The sequence below is a fragment of the Panthera onca genome, chromosome A2 (genome assembly GCF_046562875.1).
Source record: "Panthera onca isolate mPanOnc1 chromosome A2, mPanOnc1 haplotype 2, whole genome shotgun sequence".
Classification (NCBI taxonomy): domain Eukaryota; kingdom Metazoa; phylum Chordata; class Mammalia; order Carnivora; family Felidae; genus Panthera; species Panthera onca.
In genome coordinates, this window is record NC_138340.1 from 58753882 (window position 1) to 58779587 (window position 25706).

Below are 25706 nucleotides of genomic sequence, written 5' to 3' on the forward strand. Positions count from 1 at the left end.
AGTGGGCAGTCAGCACTTAATTACGGGCCCCCTGGGAAGAGAGGGATAATCAAAGAAATGCCCCCACACACCTCCAACAATCCATCCGTCCCCTCAGGCGTCCTGCGCACAGACACAGCCAGAACTTACAAACTACATGAGGCTCCCTGGTCCTGGAATGCACGGTTCTACACAGTTTGCAAAACCCTGAGCAGCAAATGGACTGACTCCTCCTCCCACTGGGCGTGTGACCTGAATCCGGCTAATCAGAGCACCTCGTTCTCCAGGCCAAAATGTTTGGTTCGAATGGAGACGTGTGCCCTAAATTTGGCTAATGAAATCTCTACTTGGACACGTGCTTTGGTAAGCCTACAGCCGCTGGCAGTCATTGGTGCCTCCTGCTTGGGGAGAGCCCTGCCTGAGAATGAACCAGTACAGATGACAGAGAAGAAGACAGATTCCTCATGACCTCATCGAGCTCCTGGATCCAGCCAGGCCTGAAGCTAGACACACCCTTGGACTTTTCTATCACAGGAGGCAACCGGTTCCCTTTCATTGCTCAAGCCAGTTTAGCTTAGGTGAAGATATTTATAATGGAGACCCCCCCCCCACCCCCGCCAGAAGAAAAATATGCTTGGTTATTTTGTTGGGGTGGTTTTCACCGGAACGGGCGATGATGGCTAGAAAGTGGATTTCTCAAGCTACATAGTAAGATCCCGAGTGAGTTGAGTTTGAATCCTGGCTCTGGCATTGACAGTGCTGTGTCTGTGGGCGATGACTGATCTCACCTCTCCTTGTCCTCAGGTCCTCCTGTCTCAGATGGGGCTACAATGCTTCCAGCCCCTATCAGTCAGCAGAGTCTGGGCTGCGCTGCAGAAAGTTCCCCAAATGACCGTGTCTCGCACACCTGCTACTGTTCTGAGCTCAAGCCCTGTGCGCACGGCAGGCTGGCTGGAAGCTCCGCTCTCAGGATCCTCAGCGCAGGACTATAGGCCCCACCTGGACGCACCGTAAGTCACTTCCGCTGACAATCCAACGGTGGGAACGGGTCACCCAGCCCATTTTCAGAAAGGCCACACATGCCCATGAAGCAACACCATCTCACGTGCCGCTGGGCATCCCGGAAGGCCCCAAAGGGGCACAATGGTGCCAAGGCTCCTCGGGGACATCGCAGAAACCTCCCAAGTGGTCTCTGGCCTCCTGCAGCTTCTGATTCGCCAGCCCCAGAGCTGACAAGCGCAGAGCGCAGCCTCACCCCTCTGCCACCCACAGACAGCCCCGTTGACATGCCCCACCCGGCACAGCCAGCAAGCCCTGGTATTAATAGCTGATGGTTTTAATACCCTCGACGAGCCAACGTGTGCGGCAATCAGAAGGCGCCTGCCTCCCTCCCGCACGGTGCTTGCTGTGTAATTACGCGTGATCACAGCGCAGCGAGCGCTGATTGCGGCTCAGAGGCGATCGCCTACTTTCAGGCTGGTGGGGCTGGAGCCCTCGGCGGCCTAACGAGGGTAATTGAGGCAGGACTGATTGTGCCGGAAAGCTGGAGGGGACCGAGCCATGAGAACGGGCCGCGTCACACCCCAAGCGGGACGCATTTGCTAAATTTGTTTCCGACGCAATTTCATGGTGATTACACTGATTTCTCTTTAGTAATTGAGCCTGGCGCTGAGCTCAATGCCTGCAGCCCGGCTGTCAGGACGGGCCCATTTTGGAGCAGGAGGTATTGATTATGATTTATGGACCACTGTCACAGCCTTTGGGAAGGAAAGATAGAGCAGGAAGGCAGGCCGGAGCGCTGCCCGGGCTCTCTGGGAAACTCCCTCCTGGATATGCCGCGGCTGGTTTTCCGTCTGGCTCTGTCACTTACCGCTGGGGGCCCCTCAGCTCCCCGTCTGTTGGGGGTAATGGCCTCGTCTCATAAAGTTCCAAACCAGTTCGTACACCGGTCATGGTTGGTCGATCGACAGGTATGTCCTTTGGGGATGTGTCACGCCTGTCCCACCGGATACAGGCCTGCCTCATCCAAATGCACCACAGCTGGCCCCCGTGCCCACCCTCTGGGGCAGGAACGGCCATCCCTGTTGGGCCATGGAGGAAAGCGGGCCTAGAGACGAGGCCCCTGCCCAGAGCCGCATGCTGGCGGAGGTTACACCGACACCTTTTTCGCCCGAAAAGTATTTGCCACAGTTTTCAGGGGACGGAATGCGCTAGTCTGTGCTAGTCTGTGCTAGTCTGTGCTGCGAAGGCAGCCAACATTTCCCGCGGGGTTCCTCAGCCACAGGGCTCCCCACAAAGCATGCTCCCGGCTGAGAACGTCTGGTAAGCACAGCCCCAGGCCCTTCCTGTCCCAGGAAGGGGCCTGAGGTCACTGGAGCACCCAGGCCACTCCTGGCTCTGGGCAGCAGAATCTGCGTGGTGACAAGGCCCCTGGGGAACAGCTCTGGGCTGCACGTGAGTCCAGGACTCTGTGCTGTGTGGGCCCCAGTGACAGCATTGCTTTTTCCCACTGCCTTAATTTCCTTATTCTACATTTGTAAAATTTCTTCTCAACTATACAGGACCATGCTGGGGCTGGAGACTGATATATATATATATATATATATATATATATATATATATATATATATAATATTTTTTTTTTAATTAAAAATTTGTTCTTTCTTGCTCACTGAGGGCATGGTGGAGTCCCAGTGGGAACTGAGGGGCTTGGGCTTTGGTGTTTTTCAGGGTCGGCTGATGGTTCCAAAGTGCCTCCAAACAGCCAAGCACGGGATCCCGCCCCAGAGCACCAAACCCCCAAGGCCTGGCCCGGCTGATGCCGCCACACCTCCGCGAGCCCCAGCTTGGCAGGCAAGGGTCCCGCCTCGACCGGCCAATGCTGCTCAGGTGTGGGACCTGCCCCAAACCCCTCCCAGCAAGGAACACGCAGAGCCGAGAGATTTAGCAAAAATGTTTAATCTCTCCTTAATGTGTGTGTGTATTTACAAGTACTAAATCTGAAGAACAGTAAAATAGGAAACAGCCGTATATTTACACAGTCCGCGGGCCGAGCGCCCGGTCGGCCATGCTGCTCCTGCTGGAGAACAGTGGCTGAGGGGGCGGCTCAGGCCGGCCGAGTGATCGCTCTTCTTTTGGGTGGGGGCTCTGTGGCGTTAAAGGACAGCTAATTGTGGGCTTCGTCTTAAAAATATCTGTCTCTCTCTCTAAATATATCTATTCTAGCTTGTGTAGCACCAACGACGTGAGCCATCAGATCCAGAACTGGGGAACCGGGGTGGGGGTGCTCTCAGCGAGGCCAAAGTAGGGAGGGCGGGAGGGATGTTCAGGGCCCTTGGTCTCAGGCGCCCCAGGTCCCGCTTCCACAGCCCCCACCCCGGCTCCTCGGGCCCTGGGTCAGGAAGTACAGGGCAAGCTCGAGGTATATGGAGGGACCAGGCTCCCAGACCGAGGTGTGAACTATCCTGGACACTCCTGAGATGGTGCAGAGCAGGGAAGGGCGGGCGGGGGGGGGGGGGGGGGGAAGGGGGGGTGAGGAGTGGCAGTAGCAGGGCAGGTGATAGCAGCAGTGTCTGGGACAAGCTGGGAGCCCTTGCACCCCACACCGTGGCCTGGATCGCCCAAGCCCCGGGCTGCAGCAGGGCCTTTGGGACAAAGGCAACCACCCTCGCCACGCAGAGCAGGGCTCCAATTCCAGGCTCCTGCCAGGTCCTCATGCCTGTGTTGGGGTCGGAGCCCCCGGCAGGAGTCCATGCACAGGTGCCAGTGGGGTGCTACAGAGTTGGGAGTAGTGACGGGGAGAACATGGGGTCTGACTGCAGACCCAGCGGGAAGGTAGGTTCGGGGCCTGCCGCACCGGTGAGGGCAGGGCAGGACCAGCGCCAGGGGCTCGCATGTAAACACGGACTGCTAAAGTGCTTGCGCCTCCCTCGGCCACCGCTGCCCTGCCCGCCCACCGTCCAGGTGACTAGGCCACAAGGAGGGCACCGCCCTGGAACCTGTAGCCTCCCAGAGGCAGGCACAGAGGCTCAGCTCTGCAGGGACCAGGGAGGGTGGGGGAAGGGGCTAGAACTGGATTCTGAAGAGTGGGAAGGGGGGCACAGGGGCTGAGCAGTCCCAACCTGACCCTCACAGAACTGGAAGAACGGGGGCTTCAAGTAGAAGCTGGCGCCCTGGGAAGACTTTCGGGGGTGGGGTGGGGACAGAGGCTTGCCCCCAGGCATGGCCAGGCTACACCAGAGGGGAGGCAGGGGTGCACCCAAGGACGAGAATCCAGGTCAAGGAAAGCGGCTACCAGAAGACAGCCTGATCTCTAGATGGACTGTCCTCAGCTTGGCTGTGCCGGGGACAGGGGCCAACCTGAGCTCCACTGGGGCACCCCTGGCAGCGGGAGGCGGGAGCCCTGCCCAGTGCCCGTAAGACCCCCATCTGCCCCGTTCCGGGAGCTTCCTGTGCTCGGATTTCATGCAGCTCCCTGACGAGAGGGGGAGGCCCCCGACCTGATCTCCAAGGTGTGGCTCACGCTGCTTAGGAGAGGGGGACCCCAAGACGGGCAGCCCGTGGGCGCGGGGCCGGCCACAGTTAGCTGTCCCTTAAAGTCCGTGGGAATCTTTAGTACCGTCGAAAAAGTGAATTGAAAAGGGGCCGGGCCGCTCGTTCGCTTTCACAAGTGACTGCTTAATTAAAAAACATAAAAAAAGGGCCTAACAACCTCTAGTATTCAACACTTGCAGTTTTAAAAAGATCAAGTCAGACTAAACGCTAGCACAGTCATGCAGGAATCCACGGCCCCGCGCCCTGGACGCTCTCGAGGGGCCAGCGAGAAGTTCTCTCCTCCTCACAACAAAACAAAAACAGGATGACCCACAGGTCGAGGGGCAGAGGCCTGGGTGGGGGGCTCCAGTCAGGGAAACCCTGGCCACTTTCTCCACGACCATTTGGTATTGCTTTCCCACCGCCTTAATTTCCTTATTCTACATCGTAAAATTTCTCCTTCTCCAGTTAACTATACAGGACCCCACTGGGGCTGGAGACTGAGGCTAGAGCCACATATATATAGATATATATATATGTACAGGGTTTTTTTTGTTTTTTGTTTTTTTTAATTAAAAATTTGTTCTTTCTTGCTCACTGAGGGCAGGGTGGGCAGAGCCGACCTCCAGGCCCTCTGGTCACTGCGTTCTACCCGCAGGGGCCCTGCCACAGCCATGGCCGCCCGCGCAGAGTACAGCAGGGTTTCTTTATTCCTCCTACATAAACCAAGTCCCCAGGTGTCCCACCGCTCTTGAGGGGCCCGCACGCTCAGAGACACCAGACTGGAAGCCGCTGAAGGTGGAGTGGAGAGCAGGGGACACAGAGAGGGCGGAAGGGAGGAGGGTGCTCGGGGGCTGCTCCCAAGACCTGCACAGTCGGAGAGCACGGCCCGCCCAGGGGTGGGTGCTGGGAGCGGTGAGGTGGGGGAATAAATAATGGGAACCTGCGCTCAGGACCCGGAGCCCCAGGCCCCAGTGGCTCCCAGAGGCACAGCCCTGAGGACAGGAGAGGAGTCACCAAGTCCTTCTGGAAGCCGCCTGGGGGCTTCGAGGGAACCATTCTGCAGCCCCTCCATAGGAGGGAGCTGGGGCCTCTCTGGGCGAGGTGGACGTGGCGCTCCGGCCTCGGCCGCGGCCGCGGACAGCACGCGGTGAATCGGAGGATGGTGGCGGTGGGGCAGCAGCGAGCGTGGAGGTGCCGGACGTGGCAGGTGGGCAGCACGACGGGCGGACGACTTGAACTCTCCTCGGCTGGGCCCTGGCCACTCGGCCTTCCCCTGGGCTGCCGTCAGGCCCTGGGCCTCGCGCTCCGCCCGGGAAGCTGGGAGCGGCTGACGCCCTCCTGGCCCCCCGTCCCGGCCCTCTGACCTGGGCAGCACGGCCTCAAGGGGACAGACCAGGCTGGCTACCCCTTCCTGGAGGGCTCCAGCCTTACCCCCAGGTCCCCGGCGGTTACCCTCTTCTCCCAAAAGCCAGGGGTCACACCCGGTCTCCCCCAGCCCTGTGGCGAGCAGTTCCGGGCACAGAAGGTGCTACAGGCACGGTCACCCACACCGAGAAGCACTGGGACCCCCACCAGGCAGGAGGAGGAGGGGGAGGGCCGGGAGGACACTGGGCTGCACGCCGGCCCTGAGCGCACCGGCACTTGGCACAGTGGGGGCGAGGCTGCCTCCGGGGCCTCCCAGCTCTGGCTGCCGGACGGAGGCCGTCCCCACGGGCCCTCTCGCTCAACTCCCACTGGGTGCTGATGGCCTAGTGTCTCAGCTGCTCAGGGCCATGGTGTCCACCACCTGCTCCAGCTTGCTCCGGAGCCGCTGCCGCCGTGCCTGCTCATCCTTCTCCAGGGCTGTCAGGATCTGCAGAGGGGGGCGGGGGCGTCAGCAGGCCTGGCTGGGGCCGCCTGCTCGCGGGGGGTGGGGTACACGGAAGCTTGGAGGGTGCCCAGGGAGCATGTCACACAGTCGTGACCGGCGGGGTCTCTGGAGCCAGTGCCAGGTTCCAGCCGCTCCGTCCTCGGCTAAGAGGCCTGGGTTGAGCCTAGACCCCCCAGGATCCCGGCGTGGAGAATGAGGCCCCCGGGTTGCCATTCCTACTCTGGATCCCCGAAACACCAACGCCACACAAGGCTTACTCACAGCCAGCCCTTTGAGTCCTCTTGGTGTGGCGTCCTCATCTGTCTGTCACAGCAGGGCCTGGCCTCCCGGGGCACAGACACCACCCCCACACAGCCTGCTCTGCACCCCAGCTCGGCCGGGAGAAGCAGCACCGGGCTCTCGTCGGGCCCTCTGCCCGCACTCCTGCGTCAGGCAGGCCAGCAGCCGAGTGGCACGCAGCCTTGCAGCCACCTCCCTGCACCTGGCCCCCTCCAACTACCGCCTGTCCCTCTGCACCCCGTTACAGCAGAGCTCCTCGGAGAGGACTGCTAGCTTCCCTCCGCTTTCCCTCGAGGGCTGAAGGAAGGCGGGCTTCAGTCCGCAACTCATCCTCCTTGGCGCTGGGCCACCTGCCCACGGCCTGTCCCTGCCTCTCTGTCCCAGGGCCCTACCCGTCCCCTCCGGGCTCTGGAATCACCTCTGGGGCCACCTCCTCCATTCACAGGCCAAGGTCCTTCCCTCAGTTGCTGACCCCACACCCTGGCCTAGACCCTGACACTCCTGCTCTCAGGTCCTCTGCCCCTCAAACTTGAATAGCTGGACCCCTCACCCCTCAGACCCGTGCCTCCTGCAGCCTGCCCCGCTTCCCATCACTGGGCTGCAGGTCTGAAATCAGGCCCACAGCCTGTCAGATGGGGAAGGCCCAGCCCCCGAACCGAGTGGGCCTGGCAGCACAGCCACAGCCCCCACTGGCCCCCGCCTCCCATCCTCTGGCATCTGGCGGTCCAGTCATGGCTCTAAACCTTGATGGCCCGTCTCACTCAGGGAACAGCCCAAGTTCCTCGAGGTCTGCACACCGTGACAAACCCTGCCTGAGCCTTCCCTACCCCTCCTCTAGGGCTGGCTCTGATTGGGCCTCATGGCCTCTGCGGTCCTGCAGCAGGGCCTACTCTGGCCTTAGGGTCCTGGCATTGGCCACGCCCATCCTGCCTCTCCAGCCCTGTGTGCACCATCCAATCCAGTCTGTAAGTCCATCCTCCCTCCTCCAGCGGCTCAGGGAGCCCCAGCTCTGCGCAGATGCCAAGGAGACCTCCTGAGGCCTCACTCCAGGTCAGCAAGGAAGGTATTAAAGGTTGAGGAAAGGCCTGGTGCCCTGCCCTGGAGACAGCCGATAAACCTCCTAACGGCCCCTCAGGGAACGGTCCTGCACTGACCCACGGTCTCCACTTTGGAAAGACACTGCCATGCGCTCCCCCACGCCCCACACCGACCACACAATCCCTGACCTACTGCAGCCCAGCCCGACCCTGAGGCCTGGAACGGAGTCATAACGACATTCCCTTCCTGCCCCAGCGAGTAAGGTGGCTGGTTGGGGTCCAGAATGGAAAGGAAAAGCACCTGGTCAGTCCTGATACCTGGGGAGGGGCCAGCGGGGCAGGGGTGGCCCAAGGGACCTCGGGGTGGGAGCCTGGCAGGGGTCTGGGCCAGGCGGGTGTGGAACAGGTGGCTGTGGGTGAGGGCGAGTGCACACGCTCACCTCGTCCTTGTACTTAGTGATGTAGGAATAGATCTCATGCAAGGCGCTCATGCTGTTGAACTGGCTCAGGTGTAGCCGCGACTGCTCGGCCAGGTAGGCGCTCATGTCCTGGTCGCTGATGGCGGGCATCTTGGCAATGTCAGCGTAGTACCTACAAGGGGCGGCAGGGCGGGCCATGAGCTGGGTCCCAGCCCCTCACCCACCTGCCTGGCGCCCCGGCACCCGACTCACCTCTCCACCCAGCTCTTGTAGTTGGGGATGTCCTTGGCGTAGAGCAGTTTGTTAGAGGGCGAGTCCTTGCCCAGCTTGTGCTCAGACGTGGAGCAGGAGTCCATGAAGGTCTGGGCCACCACAGACAAGCAGGCGTCTGTGATGCTGCTCTTGTGGATGTCGAACACGAACTGTGGGTTCTTGATCACGTTCACCCAGAAGCGCAGGGGCAGGCTGCAGGCAGGCAGGCCCAGGCGCGTGGTCAAACAGGGCCTCAGCACCCCTTCTGGATGGCCCAGAGAAGGGGCCAGCCAGAGGTCCCACAGCCCTCCTGGCTCTGACCTTCATGGTGGCCATGGACTTCCTCGCAGATGGGACAACTGAGGCCCACAGAAAGCCAGGACTCTCAGTGAGCGAGGGCTGTGCGTCCCCACCACTCGGTGCCTCCTGGAGGATAGTCCCCTCCACACAGGCACACGTAGGTGAGACATACAGACCCAGAGGAGCTCCCTCACCCTCGGGTGCCCACTGTGCATGGCCTGCACAGGGTCCTCCTAGGCCTGCACGACTGCAGGGGTCACACACACCCAGGCTGGCTTACCCCCAGGTATGCACACACCTGTGCAGGCACACTGCTGGGCTGGCTCACACCCGGACAGGCTCACCCCCAAGGCAGGGACACCCCTGGGCTGGCTCATCCCTGCTCCTACCCAGATGCGCCCTGGAAGCAAGACCAGGAAGGGATCCAGGGGACCCAGCCCCACAGACAGCTGACCTCTTCATCTAAAATGCCACCTCTAAGACAGCCATCGGCTAGGAAACCAATAGCCACTAGTGTGGCTGTTTAATTAAATAGAATTAAGTGAACCTAAAACTCCCTGTTTTGTGCACTAGTCTTGTGTCAAATGCTCAGTAGCCACACATGGCTGCCAGCCACTGCTCTGGACAGCAGAGATCTAGAACATCGCATCATCGCAGGAAATTCCCCGGACAATGCAGACCTATACGGTACTGCCTCTTCCCCAGCACCCCGTGGAACCCCTCAAGGAGCACAGGGGAGGCAGGCAGGAGCTGGAGCACCCCGTGGAACCCCTCAAGGAGCACAGGGGAGGCAGGCAGGAGCTGGAGGCCCAGAGTGGGCCCCAACAAGGACTGGGCTGCATCCCAGGCTAGGGAAGCAGCAGCACGTAGAGGCCAAAGTGTCAGGAGGGGCTGAGATCACCAGAGGACAAGGGAGGAAGATGCCAGAGGCCAAAGGCACAGGAGCTTCTCTGAAGACAGGGCAAATGGTGCGGAGGGCACACGGTCAGGCTCAGAAAGACAACATCCAGACAGGGCGGTGGCCGCCGGCCCCGGGGAGGAAGGGGTGAGAGCTTTAAGGGTGCTTTGCTCTCACTGTCATATCCGCCCCGCAGCCGGCCAGCGTGGGCCCATTCCGCCGCGCCTGCTTCTCACACAGCAGCCCACACTTACACACCTGCACACAGCCAAGCACATCCCAACACACATGAATACACATGCATGAAAACACACGCGCATGTCCAACGCCCATGCCTAAGGCAGGTCCTGCAAGTCGGAGCAGGGGATGTGCCCAGACCCTGGGTGGGGGAGCCACAGACACCCCCAGGAGGGGTGAGTCAGGAAGGCCCACCCGAAGAGCAGTTGGCCTCAGCTCACAGGCAGTGCCCCCAGGGGGCCTCTCTCCTACGTCCCAGCCCCTGGGGAACAGCCTCCCACAGCCCCACAGCCGCCAGCCCTGCCCGGCTGCGCCCTAGAGCTCACGCTCCTGCTCGCGGCAGCCTCTGCCCTGGGACCCACCAACCCCATCCCCAGAACGCACCAGTTGCTCTTCCAGGTGTGGCGCACATCCGAGTCGTGGATCTGGTGCTGGTCGGCCTGCTCGTCCAGGAAGTCGAACATGTACTTGATGGCCAGCGGCAGGGCCGAGCCCCGGTGCGCCGTGCTGAAGATGGTCTCGAACAGGTCATCCACAAACTTCTGCAGCGTGCCCTGTATGCAAGCGAGGGCACAGAGCTCAAGGGGGGCCGCCAAGGTGGCTGGGGCAGCCGGCCACAACCCCCGGGCTAGGGCAAGGATGAGGGCTTTGCTCTGGGCTTGGCTTTCTGAAGCCTGGGCCTGGCTGTCCCCGCGTCCCCACCCCCAGCCAGCAGGCCTACTTTGGTGGCCAGCAGCCGCGTCAAGTAGATCTCCGAGACCATCTTGCTGCCTCGGTCGCCCTCCCGCTGGTCTAGGTGGTCGTGATTCTTCACCAGGTGCCACAGCTTGGTGCCGCTCTCCAGGTCGGGCGTGATCATGGGCGTGCGTGAGCGGAGGCTGTCGGGGCTGCTGGCTGTGCGCAGCATGCTCTCTGCGGACACCGTGCCCGTCATTGGGAGCCTCGCCACGTCTAGCACCCGTGCTCGCCCTGGTGCCAGCTGGGTGGCCTCAGGCCAGGCAGCTCCCCTGTCTGAGCCTCAGTTTCCTCATCTGAAAAGTGCAGTCAACAGACCCACCTCCCTGGGTTGCTGGGGGACAGATGTGCCACGATGTGCCAACTGGGGAGAGTCAGCCTCCAAATTTGCGGGAAAGGCCATGTCCAAGTGACAAGCCATGACAAAACCCCCTCCCAGCCTGCAGCAGGGAGCACGGGGTAGGCGTCCCACTCAGATCTGCAGGCCCTGCCCAGTGTCCCCGTCACTCACCATATCTGCTGAGGGACTTAGTGAAGGTGGATGAGTTGGAGATGTTATAGGCGGACGTCTGCTTGGGCACCAGTGCCACTGAGGACCCGTCCGTCACCTGCAGGCAGAGGGCCAGGAGATGTGTGACACACCCTCAGGGGCCCAGATGACACCCTCTTGCTGGCTCCGTGCCTGGAGGCCAATCACCTAACACATTCTGAACCTCAGTTTCCCTACTAGTGCCCCTCCAGGGCTGTGTGGGGCCTCTCTCCTCGTCCCCGAGAGGTCTGCCACCCATAGCCCAAGAGGCCTGGACACTGCCCCGGGCCCCCAAGGGGACAGGCCCCAGCTGTGGCCAGAGGATCACCTGGTAGTGAGCCAGAGTGTTCAGCCTCTTCCAGTCATTGTCGATCTTGGTGGTAACGTCCTCGTCCTGCAGGATGATGCGTGCCATACGGCCCTGGCGCCACTCTGCGGGGAAGGTGAGCGCTGGAGGGGCGGGCCACCTGGGCAGGGGCCACCCACCCAACTGCTCCCTCCTGGCACAGCGGGAAGGCCAGGCCTTGGCGGGGCAGAGCTTCCTGAGGACACTGAGTGAGAGGCCTCCAAGGGCAAAATAAGGGAGAGACGAGGCCCCTCCCTCCCTCCAGGCAGCTCCCATCTGGGCTCCAAACAGGAGGCACGCACCCCTGCGGCTAACCCCGCATCCCTGCTGCCGCCCATGCCCCCTCTGGCAGCCCTCTACCTGTTTCGGCTGCCCCTCCCCCCGTGGTACGCCCTGCCTTCCAGAGCTCTAGGCCCAGAGCTCAGCCGGGCATTTAAGGCCAACGTGGCACCCCACCCCTTAGCCTCTCAGCCACAGCAACTGTGGGGCTCCCTGGCCCTGGCCCTCCCCTTCCTCCTCTGGCCCTTCTAGCGCTGCAGCTGTCCCTACCTGTCTGGCTCATGAGCCGGCGCAGCCCCCGCCCCAGCGCCCACAGCCCACCGCCTCCTACGGCACATGGGAACCCTCCCTGGATAGGGCAGCAGCCTCGGAAGTGTTCTTCCTGCTTTCACCACTCCACCCTGGCTGGGAGCTTTCCAGAGCCCAGCCCAGACCACATCCCTTCCCTCAACACCCCCCATGGCCTCCAGCACCCTCCAGACCAGCACCCAGTGCCTGGCTTGTTACCTGTGGCCCCAGACACACCCCCAGATGCTGCCCCTCTGCCTCACGCCTTGACACATGCTGCCAGCCAGCATCAGGGCCCCTCCAGGGCTCACCCAGGTCCATGTCCCCAGCCTTTGGCCGCTGGGAGTAGGGCACGCCCTTGTACACGGCGTCCAGCAGCTTCTCCTTAACCTGCGTCACGGTGTCACAGTTCAGTCCCTTCACTGGCACTTCGGGAGCATTCTCGTTCTCGGGGTTCACACAGTTCAGGGTCTGCGGGCGGGGAGGGGCACGGTGTCAACCCCCAGCTCTCCTGGCACAGGCCGTGCGGGGGCGTGCCGAGGGGCCGGGGCTGGACGGGAAGGCTGGGCTCGCGCTCACCAGTGTCTTGTAGTCAATCTGCTGCCGGATGAGCTTGTCCTCGCTCAGGGAGTAGCGGGCCTCACCAGTGATGGCGTCGATGGGGCCCTTCTCCATCTGCTGCTTGATGGCGCAGTAGAGCATGAAAAGGGGCTCTCCTGCACACTCCTGTAGCAGGCGGACGGGCGTCAGGGGGTTTCCAGGACACGTCGCCCCTGCCCCTGCCCCCACCTTCCGCCCCCCGCTTCTGGTGCATTTGTGAGCATGCGTCCCACGAGGAGAAATGAGCAACGTTTCCAAATTCTTTCTGGGAGGCAAGGGGAACCCTGGCTCCAGAGCCCAGTGAAGACTGTGCAAGAGAATAAATAAGTTAAGCAACAGCCCAGCTGCCCCTGAGAACTTCAAAGCGAAAATTCTAATGGGGCCTCAGCCACGAGGGTCAGGAGCACACGGAGAAGAACACCATGTGGCCAAGCCGGCTTTCCGCCAAAAGAAGACGGAGGCCAGTCGACTCCACCCTGAAGCTTCCCCCCACACCAGGCCTCAGTGGGACCGACACGCCAGCCCCCAGCCCCACTCACCAGGGCCAGACCGTGGCAGCCAGCACCACACCCAGGATGGAGCCCAGGCTCCCAGTCCCACCCCCACGGCCCGAGGCCTGGTGGACCCTATGCCACACAATGCTATGTCTGACAGTGATGTGTCAGATGTCGGGGGCCCGCTGCCCCTCCTTCCACTACTTGAGGACACAAGGCCAATGAGGTCACAGGTGCAGACTTACTGACCCAGAGCAGCAACTCACCGGCCCCGCGGGACCCGGAGTCCACGGCCAAAACAACCCGAGGTGGTCCATCGGCACTCGGCAGAAGTCTGCTTTGCCCCTGCCTCTGACCACGTGCCCTCGAGCTCCCCACACCGCAGCCACCAAGGCCACCTCCTACTCCTCCAACCAAGCGTGTCCCCACCTTCTGCACCTGCCCGTTCCTACAACCAGAAATTCCTCCCTCAGGCCTTCACTGTGGACAGAAGCAGCCCGGGGCCAGTCTCGGGTGTCCCTCCTTGCCACGGGTATGGGCGGGTAGTCCCAGCGTGGCCACCTCCCCCCTTGTGGCCCTGGGCCATCTCCTCGTGCTCAGCACGCTCCCTCACGTGCACAGTGAATCAGAAGGGGGAGCACTCCAAGTAGATCCGGCCTCCCTCTCCCTCTGTTCATTACACCCTTATCCCCACCCCTGCACAAAGCAGCACCAGCCTGCGAGCCCAAAGCACCACCCGCAGACTGCACCCGGCCCCCCGCCCGGTCCGTCTGCCTGTAGTGTCCTGTGGGGCCTGACCCGCCGCTGGAACCACACACAACATGCGCCCAACCTAGGTTCTCGAACCGTATGTCAAAATGAGTCCCCTTTCTCTGGGTGTGCAGAATTGGGGTCAGACAGGGAGGCACTGAGACAGGCCTCAACACCAGCTGTCTGCACTCTCTAACCCTTGCTTCTTTTGGCTTCTAGAACACAGCCTAACGAGCACGGAAGTATACCAGATGTGGTCTGCACAGAACTGCGCTTTTACGGGAAATGCACAACTCCATCACCGGCTACGATAAGGTCACTTTGAGACTGCTGTTGTCACCTCCTGCTGTGGCCCCCACTGCACAAGCCTCAGCCAGGCTCCCCCAGACCACTCTTGCTGGACCTGGCACCCACCTCCGGGCCCTTGCTCCCTCTGTCCGGCTAACTCCTTCCCTTCCTTCAGGACTTTGCTCAAATCCCTCGTCCCCTTGACCCCCTGCCCCTCTTGCACCTGTTCCCATTTCCAATCCACACCTCTCTCCCCGGTCAGGGCCAAGACTTTGCTCTGGGCAAAATTCAGCCCCAGGCCGCCTGTGCCAGCACGACCCCTGCCACCCAGCAGCCACTGGGCTGCCCATGACCTCGGCCACCTGCAGAGCATCAACCAGACACCAGGTGGGGCACACACAAACCATGCACACCGGGCTGCACCAGGGCCTCACCAACCCCCACCTCTCAAGACTGTGGGCCCGTCTGCCAAGCCTTCAGATTTTAAGGGAAGCCAGACGCTTGGGTCCAAATCATCTTGTTTCTAAAGCACAGGGGACCAGTCCAACTACTTACACTCGGAACAAAATCCACCAGGGCCCGTATGTAGCCTCTGCCCCACTCTGAGGCTGGCCACAGGCCTTCAGGGCTCGTCTCCCGAGGGTGGGGGGCTCTCTCCAGCTGCAGCAGCCTGTCCAGGCAACCACAGAGGAAGCCCAGACAGCCACCCTCTCCCCACAACAGGGGCCAACGGGAGCCCCCAGGAGCCTCGCCAGGCTGGCCAGCACCAGGTGCTGCCCAGGTGTCCTCTCCATCCTTGGCTCTGGGCCATGGGCTCAGCTACAGAGACCTGGGCTTGTATCCAAACTCCAGCTCAGCCAGATGCCAGCCGTGGGCCCCCAAACAGATCGCCACAGAGGCTTCGGGGCTGGGTGAGGTGTGGACAGCCTCCAGAAGGAGGAAAGAGGCCAACGGACACATGTCCTTGGAGAGCTCGTGCTGAGACCTGATGAGCCACGCTGGACTGAGACCCCCACCCTCCCCACCTGCTTGTCCTGCTCTCTCCCTTTTCCCTTGAACCCATTCACCTGCCTGGCACCCTGCCTCAGACATCCTCTCCTCCCTGGCACCCACCTACCTTCAGGAATTTGTATAAAAGGAAGGTAAACCAGTTGGTCAGCATCTTCTCCGCCACTGATTCGGTCCTGGGGGCACAACATGGACAGGGGTGGCTTAACTCGGGCCGCTGTGCCCGCCCCACCCGCCACCCGTGGAGCTGAAGGTGAGGCCCCGAGAGGCACCCCAGGCGTCAGGCAGCTGGGGGACTGCCATGGAGACCCCAGCCCCTGCCCCCAGAGCCAGGCCTCTGAACAGGGACAGCTCTGCCTTGGCACCGATGGGGGCCAGTGCGGCGTGCCCCGGAGTAGGATCCCCATGCCTGACGCGACAGCTAGGCCCCCGGGCCTGCGGGCTCACCGCCGCAGCAGCAGCTTGGGGTGGTTCTTGCTCTCCAGGTTCTTCTCGATGAGGTCGGACAGCAGCTGCTTGAGCACACCCGTGGCATACTCCATCTCGCCCTGCAGGGCCGTCATGATGAGCGAGGCCACGTTCCCGCGGTCTCGCATGGAAAAGCTGCGCTGGGCCTCCAGCGTGCGGATGAAGGTCAGCAGGAAGTGCTTCTTGGTGAGCAGCTGCCCGAACAGCGTCAGCGACTTCTCCACGTTGGCCTGCACCTGGGGGAGGGGCAGGCCACAGGCCCACTCAGACCCAGAGGGACACCCGGCCTGGATGCAGACCTTCTGGCTGAGGGGCTGAGGGCAGGGCCAGAGAGCAGGCCTTGAAGGCGGGGGACACGTTGCCCTGACAGGTCCCTGGGCCTCAACTGTCCTCGGCAGAATGGATATGGCCCGGCGCTTGAGTCGCCCACCAAGGGCACAGACCAGGGCATACCACTGTCAGTGGGAGGTGCAGAACTAGGGCCACCCTCTTCGCAGCCAGACTCTGGGACGGCCACCTCCTGCAGCCCTAGCTCTAGTAGCTAAGAGAAAGCTGGACTCAACGACCCATCTGCTGGGCGCCAGCAAAGTATGGCCATGGTCCCACTCTGCACCCACAACCGCCAAGGCAGAAACCACCTTCCCCCTTTCACAGAGGAAGACAACGAAATCCAGAAGAGAAAGAGGCTTGTTCAGGGCCACACAGCATGGAAGTGCGGGGGGAAAAGGACGGAACATAGGCATGGCTGGCCCCAGGGTCCCTACTCTCTCTTATCTACACCAAGGCTTGTCAGTATAGGAGATTCCCCACAAGGCTATACCAGAGGCTGCCAGGGACACGTGCTCCCAGCCCAGGCAGACAAGTGACAAGACTCAAATACAATGCACAGTCTATGAGGGCAGCAAGACCAACACGGTGGATGGCAACATTGGGAAACAGACCCGGTAGAGCACGTGAAACCCTTGACGTGGCAGCAGCTGCAGGGATGAGGAGGCAATGAGCAGCCCACAGCAGCCCCGGGCCGGAGCCAGAGTGACAGGAAGGCCCGTTCCGGCACAGCAGAGGAGGGAATGCCCGGCCGACAGAGCTACGATCGGGAGTGGGTTCCCCAACATCCGAAGTGTGCAGATGGGACCCCCTCAGCCGGACAGCATGACCAGGCCAACTTACCGAGCCCCCTGCCTGTTCCTAGCTGGGGCCTGGACTCCTGGCCTGCCGCTGGGGGCCCTGAGAGGACTTTGGGGCCAGCCCTCTCGCCCTCACTAAGCTCATGCCAAGAGTCTGAGCACTGCCAACACCTACAGAGCAGAGCCCGGCTCTCTGAGCGCCACACACTCACCCCAAACGCACATGCAGACTCTAGCTGGGCACCCACACCTCCCAGCATGCACGGCAGCAGCCCCCTGCCCAGAGAAGCTCGGCATCCAGAACCAGACAGGAGATGGGATGGGTGAGCTACAGGTGGTACCCAGTGTGCTAAAGGACTTCGTAAAATAGAGGCAGGCCCCAATGAGCCCAGGCCCCAGCCAAGGCGGCCGGCTGGGATGAAGCCTGGCCCTGACCCCAGACGCCCGCCAGGCGCATCCCCCCGCCACTGCCGAAGCACTAAAGGAAGCCAAGGGTCTTGCCTCCCAGCACCCCCACCCGACAGGTGTGAGCCACCCCCCAGGGTTCCCAGGCCGCCCACCAGGACCCAGGAGCCCCAGGAGCGGGCAGAGGTGCCAGTGAGCCCCAGACGACAGCCCACCTCCATCTCCTTGAGCACTGGGTGGTCCTCAATCCCGGGGAAGAGCACCCGCATGGCGTATGTCCGGTAGTCGAGGAACGGGATGCCGGCACCATCCAGGTCGTTGGTCAGCTCGTGGATGTCCGTCTGCAGCTCTGCAAAGGCTACAGCCAGACGAGGTGTCAGGGCAGGTGCCCAAGAGCCCCAGCATTCCCACCCGCAGGGCCAGGCTCATACTCTGGCTCTGCTACTTGCTGGCTGGGTGACCGTCCGGAAACTCCTCAGTTTTCCCAGTCCAAACACACAGATAAAAACTCTCTGTCCCTCTGACGTGTCACAGGATTAACCAAGACAACAGCAGAGAAGGTACTGGGCCTGGGGCCGAGGTGGGAGGGGCTCCTCGTATCTAACGCAGGCACTTGGGGGCCAGGAGACTGCAGGTGGCAGCTCTCTCCACCACCCTGGGGGGCGCATCACCCCTGTGGCTCTTCTGTCTCAGCTTCTGGTAAGAGAAGGGATGTGGCCAGGTACGAGAGGCAGGAGGCTCTCCCCAGGCCCCGAGCCCTCCGCGCCACCACATGCATGAACGCGGACCGCCGGGCCCTCTACACCACCCGACCTGCTCCGGGCAACTCTGCTTCTTTCAGAAACAAAGGCAGGCAGGGCAGGGGCAGGCCTCAACAGAACATTCCAGAGCTGTGAGGTGTCTGCTCTGCAACAGCCCGAGGGAGGCACTATCTGATCCAGAGCCAGAGGAACGCTAGACGGGCTCTGGGGGATGGCTGGCAGGTTTAATTCAGAGCAGGGACCTTCATCTGCCGGGGACCGCTGGCCCTGGAGCGCCTGCCGGCCGCTGCACCCACACAGCGCTGGCAGATAAAGGCCCCCTGCACACCGGCCTCAGCACATGGTTGCCTCACCCCCAAGAGAACCCCACCTGCAGAGTTCCCAATCCTGGCCCCCGCCCAGGCCATCTGTCTCCCACCCAAGCCCCACACACCTGCCTGGGTCCCATGGGACTGGTTCTCAGCCAAGCAGAGGTCCCGGGCAAACGCGACACTCTGGGCCAGGTGGAGTTATGAACAGCCCAATACCAGGCCTGCAGCAGGCCTGAGGGTCCCATGCAGCAGTCACCCACCGGGCCTCACACTCTGCCTACCACTCAGCTCCCTTTCCTCATGCCCCGAACAGGTACACTCCCACCACCTGCCTCCCAGAGCTACGGGCTGGCCATCTGCAAAAAGTCGGATCCCTCACCCGTCGATCGCTGTTAGTGCAGCTCTATCCACCTCTCGTAACAGCCCCAACTTCCCTGAGGAGGCGGCAGGCCAGGGGCCACGAGGAGATGGGGGCCATCCCAGGCTGGTCCGGGGCCCAGGTGTCACCACCTCACACCAGCCAGAGAAGCCGCCCAGGTTCGGGGATGGCCATCACAGGCCAAGGCTGCTGCCTGCTGCCTAGAGCCCCGAGCACACACAGCAGCTGAACCCACCCCCTCAAGCGGCTGCTGCGCAGCCCAGGGTCTCCATCCTGGGCCACCAGGGAGGGCTCCGTGCAGGCCCTGGCCTGAGCGCCCACCTCTCTGCTGCTGGCACTCAACCCCCATGCGTCCACCCTGTAGCAGCAGCACGCTTGACACATGAGCAGGTATGGCAGTGTCTGCTGTGCCAGGGATGAGTCTGTGATTGGGCACACTGGCCTCTCTGGGACCCACAGGACAGAGATGGGGCGCCATCCCCCCGTTCCAGCTTGGGGGCCACCACCCTGGCCTTTCCCGCAGACCCCTGAGCCCACAGCTCACATTTCTCTGACGCCTGTAGCCCCTGCCTGCCAGAACCCATCCCACTCTCCAGGGAACCCCCCTCCTGCCCTTGGGGTTTGCCCACTCTCCGTTGGGGGCTTCAGGGAAGTGGGGCACATGACCAGGAGTGGCGTCAGGGATCGGGCAGAGCTGGGCCTAGTGGGGAAGCTGAGCTTGCCTGTGGTGCCGGCCCCGTCCCCACAGGGAGAGACGCCTGAAGACACAGGAACCCGTGCTGGAAGTCAGACGCACCCCGGACCTTCCCTGCGCGAGAGCCTACGCGATGTCTCCCTGCCGGAGCCTCTCTGAGCTGACTTCCACCGCTCACACAGCAGGGTCATAAGGGACACATGCCCCTCCTTAGGAGGCTGGGCTGTGGCCCAATTCCTGAGAATTCCCGAGACAGCCCCTCGAGGACAAAGATCAGTGCCAACCAAGGTATGCATGTGCTGAGGGCCTAAAGACAGGGCCCCTCCTTGGTGCCGTGCCTGGCCCCACAGACGGTCACCACGCCCATCCTGCTGATGAGTAATCTGAGACACAAGAAGGCTGGATGCCTGTTCAAGGTCCTGCCACCAAGAAGGGTCATAAATGCAGGCGCTCTGGCTCCAGAGTCTGCATCTCAAGCAGCACTCACGGAGGCTGTACTCACCCCAGAGCCCGTCAGGCCCTCGCCCACCTGCCTGAGACCGAGCATGGCATGACCAAGGTGTCGGCAACGTTGAAAACCAAGCAGAGTCGGTGCAGAAGACGGGGCCTGGCTTGCAGGTGGCAGCAGCTGCAGCAAGGCCCCTCCCCCCCGTCCCGGCCACGCACCTTCCTTGCACTCCAGAGCCACGCGGGACTCCAGGTTGTCCATCTGTAGCTGCAGCCGCTTGAGGGTGCGGTCGGCGTCCCGAGACTTGCGCTTGTAGGCTATGAGCACGGCCACGATGACCAGCAGCAGGAGGCCTCCGCCCCCACCAATGCCAACGATGGCAGGCAGGGTCAGCAGGCTGTCTGAGTACACCTGCAGCATCCCTGGAGAGAATTCGAAGCCACCAGCCCGGACCTGTGGGTGGGGGTGCAGGCCGCTCAGGAGGCCCCTCGCCCACACGGAGCTCTGGAGGGCCCCTGGTACCACGCTTGCTGAGTGGCGGGGACGTGGGGAGTCCGGGCAGGTGCTGGGCCCACCCAGGGGCACCAGGGCTGGGCGAAGGCTGAGTTGGGCTCCATCTGGGCCACAGGTGAGTCTGGGGCTCAGCCACAAAGTTGGCGTTGCCCTGGGGAGGCAGGGTCAGGGGGTCAAAGGCAGGTGCCCAAGAGACCAGAGCTGGGGCTGGATCACGGATGATGGGCGGGCCGTGGACGCACCGTGACCTTGTGCTGCCCCGTGAGGTTGGGGGACTCGCAGAGCAGCTGGGTCTCTGACACGGTGAGGGCGCAGGGTGTGGAGCCGATGAGCACCGTGTAGTTGAGCCGCGAGTTGCCAGGCGCAGGTGGCAGGAGGTTCCGGCCCTGTGGGCATGGGCATGAGCCAGAGAGCCCCACTGCCCCGCAAGTCCCGCCACCCGGTGCCACCACCCGCTGACTCTGGCCCACCTTGAGGATGAGTGGGGAGCTGGGCTTCAGTTCCAGGAGGCCCGTGGGGCTGAGTGGCTCCAGCACAGGGTCCGGGTAATAGAGGAAGGAGGAGGAGTTGAGCACCAGCAGGGCACGCACGTCGTCCATGATGAAGCCCAGCTCATCCGGCCGCTCCCCCAGCTCTGGCGGGCTACGCGTAGGGTTGTCCACTGACGGGGCACGGCACACCATGGTGGTGTCGTTGTACACCAGGCAGCTCTGGGGACACAGGCATGGAGGCTGGGCTGGCCGCTCCCCACAGAGTCAGACCCCCCCAGCAGGGCCAAGGGGCTGCGGCCTCCCCTGCACATGGGGCTCCCCACCCGGCCGGGTAGGGCCACTTCCTTCCCTGGGGTCCATGCCCCCCCCCCCCACATGGCACGAGCTATGAGGGATCCCTCAAGGACTCACGTTCTCCCTCTCGACGCCTCCATACTTGGCCCGGATGCGGGGTTCACGGACAGTGGCCAGGTTGGTGCCCGTGATGGTTAGGAGGGTCCCTCCGCTAGAAGACGGAGTAGGGGGTCACAGGGGGAAGATGGACTTCTGCCAAGGTCCAGCGCACGTGGGTAGGGCCACACACTCCAGTCCGCCCCCCGAAGACAGCTCACAGGTTAAAACCCCTGTGCACTGGACCTCTGATTTCGGCCACCACATCTCAATGCAGACAGGGTCCCCTGTCCTGAGAGGGCGGCTCTGGGCACCGTGAAGAGTGCAGCATCACAGAGCTTAGAGAGGAGTTTGTTTCTTCGATTAACACGGACACCAAGTTGTCACATCCAGGGCACAGCAGCGGTCTCCGTCTTCACTCACTTTTCCTTTATTCTGCACCCACCCCCAGAGACAGACTCGGGCAGCACAGAGCAGGTTCAGCCACCCCCTCCCAGGCTGAGAAGCAAGAGAGAGAGGCGGGTACAGGAGCTCCACCCTCAATGGCACCACACAGGACCGATGGGGCTGCTGGGGCTTGGGGCGGGCTGGAGGGGCCCACCTGTTGATGCTGGGGCTCGGGGCGGGCTGGGGGGGCCCACCTGTTGATGCTCCACTCAGGGTCGATCTTCAGGATGGTGGGGTCCTCCGTATAATTGTACTTCACCTCAGGGTTGGTGAGCTGAGCACGGTTGATGTTGATGACGATGGGCGCACTGCCGGGGCTCTGCCCAGGGGGCGTCAGACACCGGATCTCTCTGGAGTTCCTCCTAGAGGGGCCAGGGGACAGTGAGGGCGCAGGGAGGTGCTGGAGCTTGCCTCCAAGGTGGGCTAAGCGTCTAGGCTCCATCACAGACAGGTGTGTGGGCAAGTCACTGGACCTCCCCGGGCCTCGCCTGCCCGCCTGGGACACAGAGCCACCAGAGGCACTGCTCCTGGTCGCTGATGACTGTTACAGCCACTTTCCCATCAGCCCTTCTTCAGGGCCGGGGGCATGTCTCCCAGAGGGCCATGCTCAGCACCAACTCTGGTGAAGGGATGCCCACACCCTGCCCCACCTCCATGCTGTCTCCTGATCTGAAAACAGAGCCACCCCAAGCCTGGGCCATGAGGAGGCAGAATGAACCGGCCAGGGTGGTGGGGGCGCTCGGTCACCCCCGCCAAGCAGCCAGCCGGTCACTGCCTGCACCTGGGTCCCTGTCCCCTCGGCTCCTTCAGCACAGCTGGGAGGCTCCGCAGCCGCCAGGCCCGCTCCTGCGGCAAGGCTGCAAACACCGATAATTAGTCTGATAGCGGATAATTACCGCAGGAAAATATTTAAAGGGCCGTTCCATTATCATCCCTAATCTAAAATTATCCACTTCAAGCCTCGGGGCTTTTGTCAAGATTTCGTTTTTCTCTCTTAAGAAAATTTTTTTAAATACTTGTGTTCCCAAGGGATCCCCCTCACCCCAGAACAGGGCAGTTGTGCCCCCCTCCCTTGGGTCCAGGCCCGCCCACTCCCCCAACACTGCCCGCCCTGCCCTTCCCACTCTAGAGGTAGCCTGTCTCCATGGTAACACTCTCCGCCTCTGGTTTCTATGGCGATCACCCCAACCAGGCTCTCCACACCCCCCCCCCTTGTTTCCTGGGCAACAAGAGGGGGCATGCAGCCATCTGAACCAACCACTACCCAGGGAAGGTAGGCCTTGCCCCGACCCCCTACCCCCCATCTGCACCCCATACCAGGAGAAGGAGCAGGGCCGGCCGCCAACAGACACAGCCACGTCACTGCCTGCATTCAGGTGGCTGCCCTCGATGCCAATCCAGGTGCCCCCGGAAAGAGGCCCTCGGGCAGGGCTCACTCGATAGAAGGTTGGAGTCTAGGGGGAAGAAGGGACTTGCATGAGGTGCAAGGAAGGCCTGTCCTGGGGCCAGAGGCCTGCTTGCACCCCCAGCCATGCCTCAGGCCCTGTGTTCAAGGGCTCCCAGGCACGGCCCACAGTCAGGGCCCGAAGTATGCAGCAGGGACCTGCAGTTAGGCCTTGGAGACCAGGAGGCTGAGGGGAGACCAGAACAAAGGTGTTGCTGGTAAGGGGGCCCACGGAGGACCGGGAGCTCAATCCAGCCCCTGCACAGCTCCCCTCAGCCACTGGGGGAGGACAGGGGTCCAGGCCGAGAAGGGCTTACCACGAAGGTGAAGCGCTTGGGTGACAAGGCCCGGTAGTGAGGAGAGCAGTCTCGCACGCACACCTCCACTAGGGCATCGTGAGATCGCACTGTGCTGGCATCTCCGATCTCGCAGACGATCCTGGGGGGCACCAGGTGACCTTAGCGGGCTGTGGGGTCCAGCCTGGGTGTCGGGACCCCCTGCCCACCTGCCCGCTGGGCCCGCCAGGCTGCACTCACTGCTCAGCACTGATGTACTCGCTCTCCACGGGGCTGCACAGCACCTTGCCCACGCGCACGCCCAGCCGCACGTCCTCAAAGCGCAGGCCCAGGTTCTCACCCGTGATGGTGAGCCGTGTGCCTCCTTGCCGCGGGCCCGTCTCGGGGAACAGCTGCGGAGAGGCCGAGGCTGGGACACGGGTGTGGACCACCATGGGCCAGGAAGGGCCCTGCGCGGGAGGCAGCCGGGGGTTGGGGGGTCCGTGTCTCTGCTCAGGGCTGGCAGGCCTGCCTACCTTAAGGATCTTGGGGTCAGCGCAGCGGCTGCTGCCGTGGCGGGCATGCATCCAGGCGGCAGGTGCATCGGCGGGGCAGTGGGGGCGCAGGGAGCACCGGCGTTCGGCCACGCACCAACCGCACTCGAAGCGCGGGTCGGCCTTGAGGCAGAGGCCGCAGCTCTCTCGAAGGGCCGGGCACTTGTAGAGGTGGGCTGTGGGGAGGGGCACGGTCAGCTCGGCCCACCCTCAGCCCCACCCTCCGAGGCAGCCCACCCAGCTCACCCTGGATGTTCTGAGGGTTGTCGATGACGAAGTCACCGTTCCACACCACCGACAGGTTCACGGGCAGGTCGCTGATATCATTGCCCTCGTAGGAATACTGCGGGCAGAGGGCAAGCAGTCAGGCCACATGCATAGCCTAGACTCTGAGGTCGCGGGCCACTGCCCATGGCAGTGAGTCAGGGCCTGCATGCCCCTCCTGGCTACCTCTGGGACTGGCCCCTGGAAGCAGGCTTGGCAGGGCAGAGCCTACGGGCTCTGCCTGTCCAGAATGGCATTTCCAATCTGGACCCAGAAATCCCAGACAGCCACCCACCCACTAGCCAGCCTAGAGGGCTAAGCTGTCACACGCAGCTCTCCCTCCACCACAGCCCAAATGTGCACGTGCGTGCACACACACGGGGAGTTTTTTCTTGGTGGCCAGAATCCCCACTCTCCAGCCAAGGCCCTGTCCCCAGCAGCCACATGAGGCACACACTCCAGAGTGACCACCCACTTCCCCCTGCAGTCTGCCCCACCAGGAAACCAGGACTCCCCAACTGGCCCCCTTGGCTATGCGTCACGGGTTCTCTACGAACCTCTGTTTCTTTGTCTGCTGAGTGGACTCAGTAATCCCTACACCAGGCCTGCCCTGAGGTGTAAGATGTGTGCCCTGAGCTCTGGGCACAGGCCAGCAGGAAGCACCAGCAGGTGAGTCTCTGCCCCCCCACCCTACCCCTGGATGGGCTGGGCTCAGGGACAATACCCCTCCCCAGGGAGCCCGGGCCCGGCGCTCCCAGCTGTGTCCCACTTTCTGCAGCTGAGGACCTCCACTCCATCCCAGAGCAATTCATCATTATTTTATCTGCAGGAATTTAATTGGATCCTATCAAATTCCCTGGTACTCCCTTTTCCCTTTCAACACAGTCACCGGAAAGACAAATGTGGGCCGGGGGGTTGGGGGAGGGCAGGATGGAGGGGACAGAGGCTCGGGGACGGCAGAGAAATGGGGCAGGGGAGGCACCAACAGACAGCCGGAGATCAAGGGGAGGGTTGAAGCAGCCAGGCCACAGGACCTGGAGAGATGCAGGTGTAAGGTGTGACAGAGTGAGGAGAGAGGAGCACAGGGCAGGAAGCTGCAGGGACCTCTTGGGCCAGCTGCAGGGCACAGGGCCTGGCCAAGTGGCGACCTGCCCCCAGGAGGCTGCTGGGACCCCCTGCCCACCCCGCTGGACACACGACGTGCTGGTCAAGGAGTCACCACCATTAGCAGGAGGCCACACCTCTGACCGTAGGCCTCTCCCCTGGGATTCTCTCCGATGACACTCTTCCTGAACAGAGAAACTGAGGCCTGCCAGCAGTCACAGAGCCAGCCAGAGGAGAGCTCAAGTGGCCTTCGGACCACCATGCAACACCACTCCCCCACATCTGCCAGGGAAGGACTTGGCTTTGCAGAGATCACCATCACTAAACTCCCTGGACTTGACTAAAGGCTTTAGAACCATGACCCTATCAGGTTCTGGACTCCAAAAGCGTTTGCTTCCTGGCCCTGAGGCAACACCACCAGCTGATGCGCCAGCCACTGTGAATACTTTCTGGGGCTGGCCCCAGGACACACAAAAGGAGCTGAGCGCTCGGTCACTGTCGCCCTGA

General features: G+C 62.3%; 1 protein-coding gene and 1 long non-coding RNA gene across 3 annotated transcripts in view; one reads left to right on the forward strand and one right to left on the reverse strand.

The window, feature by feature from the left end:
- Positions 1-2921: 2921 nt before the first annotated feature.
- The window catches only part of PLXNA1 (plexin A1), a 49350-nt gene continuing 26565 nt past the window's right edge, over positions 2922-25706 (reverse strand). The window contains exons 11-32 of the mRNA XM_060631943.3: positions 24078-24174; positions 23814-24007; positions 23539-23690; positions 23320-23440; positions 22876-23012; positions 21753-21920; positions 21133-21226; positions 20701-20940; positions 20473-20616; positions 19936-20170; positions 17340-17482; positions 15572-15828; positions 15234-15300; positions 12564-12710; positions 12296-12455; positions 11400-11503; positions 11054-11150; positions 10529-10719; positions 10192-10361; positions 8373-8585; positions 8142-8292; positions 2922-6367 (exon numbers count right to left, since the gene is read on the reverse strand). Coding sequence (XP_060487926.1) covers positions 6272-6367; positions 8142-8292; positions 8373-8585; positions 10192-10361; positions 10529-10719; positions 11054-11150; positions 11400-11503; positions 12296-12455; positions 12564-12710; positions 15234-15300; positions 15572-15828; positions 17340-17482; positions 19936-20170; positions 20473-20616; positions 20701-20940; positions 21133-21226; positions 21753-21920; positions 22876-23012; positions 23320-23440; positions 23539-23690; positions 23814-24007; positions 24078-24174 — 3378 coding nt within the window. The 3' untranslated portion in view covers positions 2922-6271. The remainder of the gene's footprint in view (positions 6368-8141; positions 8293-8372; positions 8586-10191; positions 10362-10528; positions 10720-11053; positions 11151-11399; positions 11504-12295; positions 12456-12563; positions 12711-15233; positions 15301-15571; positions 15829-17339; positions 17483-19935; positions 20171-20472; positions 20617-20700; positions 20941-21132; positions 21227-21752; positions 21921-22875; positions 23013-23319; positions 23441-23538; positions 23691-23813; positions 24008-24077; positions 24175-25706) is intronic.
- LOC132678940 (uncharacterized) lies at positions 21929-25568 on the forward strand. 2 transcript variants are annotated; one of them, XR_009609883.3, is made up of 3 exons: positions 21929-22831; positions 24583-24764; positions 25349-25568. It is a non-coding gene; the product is annotated as an uncharacterized LOC132678940 (long non-coding RNA). The 2 variants fall into 2 exon arrangements; XR_009609884.3 differs by having other exon boundaries at positions 25393-25568.